Source organism: Macrobrachium rosenbergii, chromosome 7, assembly GCF_040412425.1.
Source record: "Macrobrachium rosenbergii isolate ZJJX-2024 chromosome 7, ASM4041242v1, whole genome shotgun sequence".
Taxonomy (NCBI): Eukaryota; Metazoa; Arthropoda; class Malacostraca; order Decapoda; family Palaemonidae; genus Macrobrachium; species Macrobrachium rosenbergii.
This window is the reverse complement of record NC_089747.1, coordinates 2,395,001-2,402,500: the sequence shown is the minus strand read 5'-3', so window position 1 is coordinate 2,402,500 and position 7,500 is coordinate 2,395,001. Positions and strand designations below refer to the sequence as shown.

The 7,500-nt window shown below is 35.3% G+C and overlaps 2 protein-coding genes across 2 annotated transcripts in view; one reads left to right on the top strand and one right to left on the bottom strand.

Moving 5' to 3' along the window:
- Nucleotides 1-7,500, top strand: part of LOC136840009 (TIP41-like protein) — a 164,203-nt gene that overhangs the window by 45,556 nt on the left and 111,147 nt on the right. The gene's annotated exons all lie outside the window — the stretch shown is intronic.
- The window catches only part of LOC136839933 (uncharacterized), an 11,858-nt gene that overhangs the window by 4,240 nt on the left and 118 nt on the right, over nucleotides 1-7,500 (bottom strand). The window contains exons 1-5 of the mRNA XM_067106208.1: nucleotides 7,382-7,500; nucleotides 6,779-6,869; nucleotides 4,204-4,321; nucleotides 3,395-3,533; nucleotides 336-347 (exon numbers count right to left, since the gene is read on the bottom strand). The exon at nucleotides 7,382-7,500 is cut by the window's right edge and continues 118 nt beyond it. Coding sequence (XP_066962309.1) covers nucleotides 336-347; nucleotides 3,395-3,533; nucleotides 4,204-4,321; nucleotides 6,779-6,869; nucleotides 7,382-7,455 — 434 coding nt within the window. The 5' untranslated portion in view covers nucleotides 7,456-7,500. The remainder of the gene's footprint in view (nucleotides 1-335; nucleotides 348-3,394; nucleotides 3,534-4,203; nucleotides 4,322-6,778; nucleotides 6,870-7,381) is intronic.

Here is a 7,500-nt window from a genome sequence, read left to right as displayed (position 1 = left end):
AGCAAAATAACGTGTGGGCGTTATTGAGCCACTAACACGAATTGGAAATAAAATCCCAAGAATCCGATGCCTCAGGGAGCCGAAAGTTCACGATGTCAGCCAGCTGGCATTCCTTTGAAGACAGGTAATTAGTACACCTGTCCTCGTCGCAACCTGCAATTAGTCACCTCGCTTCCCCCACAAGCTAGCTAACGACCTGGCCTTTTTTTTCTTGCGTGAAAGACCAAACAGACAAGCAAGCAGGCAAGCAAGCAGTCAACATCAAAACAAAATAATTGAAGGGTCATTGGAGAGTGGGTGCAACCTTCCCCCCGCCTCCCAAACCCCACAGGGACACTGAGTCGATCCTTTCATCACGAATTCGTGGATTAAATTTTTTTTTCCAAATCGGAAATCTGCCGGTGTCAATTACGAACGAGGTCGTATCTCATTTCATAACAAGATTAATTAATGTCAAATGACGTGAAAGCTAAAGGCTCTTGGTTTGTTGACGGCGTTTGTGGTGCGTTTTCGCGTTTCCCCGCTGTTTGTGGCTGTTTGTTTGTAGGTTTGAAAGCCACTGAAAAGCACGCCAGGTGGACCTAAGCCTCAGTTAAATATTGTTCGTTTTGTCTTCAGTCGTTGCAGTGAATTGAATTGAATAAAGAATTCAGGCCAAATGCCAAGCGCTGGGAGCTGTGAAGTCATTCCAGCTCTGAAAGGGAAATTGACAGTAAAGGGTTTGAAAGGTGTAACAGGAGGAAATCTTTTGCAGTTGCACTATAAATCAATTGTTAGGAGAGGGTGAAAAGATGGAAGAAAGAGAATATGAAAGGAGGTGCAATAAAAAGAACGAAATGGGTTGCAGCTAGGAGCCGAAGGCACACTGCAAAGAACCTCTAATGCCTACAGTACACCGCATGAAGGGGGTTTTCGGTACTTGCCAACTATTTTGTTTAAGGGATATGTAGGGGTAGTGCGTTCAGTACCCTCACGTGGTACACTGTACGCATTCTTTTTTTTTTCATCCTCATATTCATTCGTTATTTTGTTTTTTTATTGTTTATTCACAATCACCCTTTCGTCTTTCGTAAATTTCAATTCGTATTTACTCCACCTATCACTTTTTTTTTTAATATTCAGCTCTCTTCTCACTTCTTGTTTATTTCTCGCTCAAAATCATTCACTCTGTTGTATAATTTGTATCACAGCCACGGACCACCGTTATTTATTGCCTTATTTCCATTTCCTCATCCTCCATTCTAAAAAGAGAAGACGAAGAAGAAGAAGAAGGAGAAGCAGGTAAACTCATTTGCTGCCATTCTTTACGTCACTCTTCTTCTTCTTCTGGCGGAAAAATCGTCAGATTTTAGCGCTACCTTTTTCTCCCTCGTAATCTCGCCTCGGGGGAGCCTCTCACTCTATCTCAAGATCCCCCCACACCTTTTTTCATCCCGATTTTTCACGCGTGTTTCTCCCTTTTAATCTGGCTTATAAAAAAGGTAGTGTAGCACTCCCTTTGCCCACCTTCTCTACAGAGGAAATGTTTAGCCTTTTTTTATCATCGCCTTTTCAAAAAATAAAAAGTTGGTTTTTTTCCCCCGGGGTGCATTAAGACGAATCGAGATTATATTTTTTCCTAAAGGTTCCGTAGAGTCAACCGTTTTATCTGTGTAAAAGTTATTTTATTTTCTGGGTGCGTTTATACGAATTGAGATTACTTTTTATAGTTATTTTTTCCGGGGGCATTAAGACGAATTGACATTACTTTTTATTAAGACGAATTGACATCACTTTTTATAGTTATTTTTTCCGGGTGCGTTAAGACGATTGAAATTATATTTTCCCAAGCCTTCCGTAGAGTCAACCATTTTATCTGTGTAAAATATAAACAAGTAAAAAATGCGCCGAAGTTTCTTCGGCACAATCGAGTTTTCTGTACAACTGCTACAGCGTATAATCAAGGCCACCGAAAATAGATCTATCTTTCGGTGGTCTCGGTATAATGCTGTATGAGCCGCGACCCATGAAACTTTAACCACGTCCCGGTGGTGGCATTTCCTATAGCGTTGCCAGAAGCACGATTATGGCTAATTTTAACCTTTAATAAAGAAAAACTACTCAGGAGGCTAGAGGGCTGCAATTTGCTGTTTGATAATTGGAGGGTGGATGATCAACATGCCAATTTGCAGCCCTCTAGGCTCTGATCTGATCTGAGGGCGGACAGAAAAAGTGCGGACAGAATAAAGTGCGGACGGAAAACTCAAAGTTATTTTTTTCCGGGTTCATTAAGACGAATTGAAATTATTTTTGCCTGAACCCTTTTTTAATCAACCTTTTCATGGTGTGTGTATTCGGTTACAGTATACTAGTCTCGTATTTTCTGTACAGCCTCGCTACGGAATTAACTGTATTTTCACTTCAAACTTTCTCATTTTTCTTAATACATTTTCCATTCCTTTTTTACTTCAGATGTAATCTGGGAACTTCTGTAACATCCTGTGACCAGTTTTATGTTGATTTTCAAAAAAATAACTTAAAAGAAAAAACCATAGCATTATAACTGTATCGTTGCATCTCTCTAAATCAAATTCTTGTAATTTTTTTTTTTTTCCTGTTGGACAGAGCTAGCAAGTTAATAATAATAATAATAATAATAATAATAATAATAATAATAATAATAATAATAATTATTATTATTATTATTATTATTATTATTATTATTATTATTATTATTATTATTATTATTTTGAGGCAATTCTAATTATTTTGAGAGATACATCGTTTTCAATAATGATTTCCCATTTCACTCTCATATAACCTGGCATATAGTTTGTGATATTGCTTAGTCGTGTAATGCAAAAATAGATAAATAATCAAATAAGTAACTAAGTAAAAAAAAAATAAATAAATAGATACACAAAACGCATACAGAGACACAACAACAACTAAAATGAAATCACACGCGAAGTAAAAACAGTTTCAAAATCCGTCTTGTGAAACAGAAAAAATACATTATTCAGTCTTTTGAATTAACACAAACAGAAAAAATATTCAGTTACTGTAGACATGAAGATAAAAATGCCCAAAATATGAAATCACTCAATGAAGGCAAGATAAACGGTAAATCAATCAATCACAGCTACTACCAACATGAATCACTCAATGAGGGCAAGATAAATGACAAATCAATCAATCGCAGCTGCTACCTGCATGAAATCACTCAATGAGGGCAAGATAAATGACCAATCAATCAATCACAGCTGCTACCTGCGTGAAATCACACAATGAATGCAAGATAAATGACAAATCAATCAATCACAGCTACTACCTGCATGAAATCACTCAATGAGGGCAAGATAAATGACAAATCAATCAATCGCATCTGCCACCTAAAAATCATAAAAAATCACACTGCACTATGTAAGGGCTGTTTTTCCTGAAGGCTATGGCGTCTGGGTTCACCTGGACGTTATCCCGGCTCAGGTGATATTTGCATTTCTCCCCCCTTTTCGTGAACTGGTTGGCTCTCCCCACGGCCGAGCTGAACACGTCTGAAATGGTGGGAACGTTGAAAAGATTGACAACATTGTTTTTAGGCCCAGGAGGAAATATCATTATTGGAAATGTGCTGAATTAGACAGAAGATCTCTTTGAATTGGACGGAAAATCTCTTTGATTTAGACAGAAATTCTCTGTGAATTAGACAGAAAATCTCTTTGAATTAGACAGTCTCTTTGAATTCGATGGAAAATTTCTTTGATTTAGACAGAAATTCTCTTTGAATTAGACAGAAAATTTTCTTTGAATTAGACAGAAAATTCTCTTTGAGTTAGGCAGAAATTCTCTTTGAGTTAGGCAGAAATTCTCTTTGAATTAGACAGAAATTCTTTGTGAATTAAACGGAAGTTCTTTTTGAATTAGGTCAGATCTCTGAATTAGAGAATAAATGTCTTTCAATTACACAGAAATCCCCTCATAATTAAATGGAAAATCTCTGAGTTAGACAGAAAATCCCTGAGACTTAGACAAAAACATCTCTCTAAATTCTCTCTGAATTAGACAGACGTCAGTCAACAAAAAATATGAAATTTGAAAAAGGTGACCTCACAGCCAGCCAACAGTTACACAGTTTTGCTTTCATGAATAAAACAAAGGTCAGTACCAAGGCACAAAGATGTAAAAAAAGGTCAGAATGAAGGCACAGGGAATGGGTGACCTTACCCACTAAGGCATAAGTCCCCTTGGCCATCATTTCGTAGAATTCAGCCGAACCGACATATTCGTCTGTCATGATGGCGACTCTGCTTCTTGCCGGGTATAATGCCCCTTCTTTCTTGTTCTGTTTGGAAGTAAGAATAGGTCTTATCTTGGGATTAAGCCAGTCTCAAGCCCGGATAAATAGGGAGGGTTGGAGTCCGGTCGGGCATAAGTCCATAAGAAAAAATCTGCCGAAGCTTTAAAGTGTAATAGGCAATTCAAGGTACAGCTGGAGAAGGCTTACTAAAAACAGCGACCCCGACTAGGTATGAAGCACAAAAATGGAAATATGTATATAGATATATATAAATACATATATATATGTATGTATGTATATATATATATATATATATATATATACATATATATTAAATATATATACATACATACATACTGACATATATATAAACTCCAATGCAACATCATCCTACCGTGAATATCAATTAACTAATTATCTCGAAGTGATACCCTCCTTCGAATAACCTGAACAATTGATAGACTGATTTTGTAGGTTAATTAACAATTTATATAAAATGGTCACATTTCTCAGCGTTAACTAATATGATTGTGAACGTCTGTCATTGTCATATAACCTAATTGGGCATAATTTCTGTGTACATGGTAGGGGAAGATTTCAATAGATATATATTTGTGCAAGTATTTATATATGCATATATATATATATATATATATATATATATATATATATATATATATATATATATATATATACATATATATATATATATATATATTTGAATTTTGATGTATAAATCATTCCCATTTATCTGAGTTTAGCTTGAGACTTTAACATGAGCCAGCCTCTCTCTCTCCTCTCTCTCTCTCTCTCTCTCTCTCTCTCTCTCTCTCTCTCTCAAAAGGAAATTGGCAATGACTTTAAATCCATTGTGAGAGAAAAAATATATATGTGTGTATATGTTATATATGTGTGCGTGTAAATGTATTTGTGTTTATATATACATATATGTGTTTATATACATACATAAATTACAAGAATAAGTAAAAGTATCACTAATTATGTGAGAAAAAGAAAAACAATTAATTCACGGGAAAAATAACAAAAATATAATTAGGTTTTTATTTTCGCGCATAATAATAATAATAATAATAATAATAATAATAATAATAATAATAATAATAATAATAATAATAATAATAGAGAGAGAAAGAGAGGGAGAGAGAAAGCACTACATTTAGTGCTAATGTCTCATGCAGTGCCTGTTTCAAAGCAAATTTAAATTACTGGTGCCCTTTATTTCTCTTAATACAATTACAGGGAATTACACTCGAGCGTCATTCCGCCTTGTGGACCCTGTAATGCCTTCGGGTACGTGTGTGCCATTTAAAATTCATGATCTGTTTAATTCACTTCGCATAATTCACTTATGGCACGTGCATGTTGAGAGGTTCATGACCCAAGGCAATTTTATATATATACATATGCATATGTGTGTGTATATATATATATATATATATATATATATATATATATATATATATATATATATATATATATATATACATATATATACATACACTATTTACAATATATCATTTTACCCTCTCCTTCCAAGACATCAACCTCTAATTATCATCAAAAAGGACTAAAATTCCCTCACTAAAACCAGGTGATCACGGACAGGTATCCTCCTCTCTCTCTCTCTCTCTCTCTCTCTCTCTCTCTCTCTCTCTCTCTCTCTCTCTCTCTCTCTTCGTGGACGGATGTCGAAACGCACACCTGCTCATTCGAAGGAACAGCAGTTTGGAAATCAGGAATCCCTGTCGGGGAATCCCACGGAGATATTCCTTAAATCGTTCCTAATGGCCCGTCACTCAAAGGATTACCACCAGGTGTTACGACCAGGTAACTGGGGCCAGGTGAGATCCAGGTGTCTCCCCGTAATGAAGCCTAATGGCCCATGAGATCACGTGAATGGATATCTTATGAATGAGTCACGTAAATGGACGAGATCAATTTGGGCATATTCATATGGTAAGATTTATGTTTAGTTATTATCTACGTTTAGTAATTAGTGGTTAATCCTAATTAAGATATTCTATCTCAGTGACAGTCTTTAAAGGCAGAGAAATGCAAATCAATATGTTTCTTCTATTCGGTATGATTTTGTTTACAAAGGGACGACAGTCAAAAATGGGTATATAAATCCCCATAGACACTTGTATCATTTGGGATATTAATGTAAAGGGCTACTACTAATATATATATTTATATATATATATATATATATATATATATATATATATATATATATACATATATTTAATATATATAGATATATGTATGTATGTATGTGTGTATACATTCTTGCAACACCGAATATTCCTACCACATTACACGAGTCATTCATAACATCACTATACAAAAACTTTATTCACCATAGAACTTACATACACACATAAAGAGCATATGCATAATCACAGTAAATACATGCATGTGCATTACTGATACATACTCAAGAATGCATACACACACACACATTTATATTCCAATACTCACGACTGTGTTTGTTTGAATGTTCGTCTGAGCTCTCACGACTGGGGTCACCTTGGCTGATAACAGGTCTTCCACAGTGTTGATAGGCTTTGACCTGAGAACAAAAAGACAAAAAGTCTTGACCAAAACAAAAGCAGAATTTGTGCTATTAGAAAGATTGAGAGACTTTTTATCCAGCCAAAAAAAAAGACAAAAAGTCCTGAGCAGAAAAAAAAAGAATTTGACGCTGGAAAAAGTGAAAAGACTTGATTTATCCAGCCAAAAAAAAAAAGAAAAAAAAAAGTCCTCAGCATAAAACAAAAGCAGAATTTGACACTGGAGCTATGGTACTTGAAAGACTGATAAAGACTGAAATTTAGCCAGCCAATAAAAAGAATAAAAGAAGTCTACAAAAAACAAAGGCAGAACTTGGCACTTAAGCTATGCCATTGAAAAGCCTCATAGAGACTTATTTTATCTAGACCTCCCCCCCAAAAAAAAAAAACAAATACAAGTCTTAAACAAAAAACAAAAAGCTAAACTTGACACTTATCCATCCAAAATATGTAAAGCAGAACAAGATTTAACTTTGATGAACAAAAAACAAAAAGGGAATTTTTTTTTTACTTGAAGGGTATCACCAAAAACGCCGTGATGGACCCATTGTACAGAGAACATACGATCAGGGCCAACAGGAACATGAGCGAGGTGACGATTCGGCCAGGTAGACTTTTGGGGACGAAATT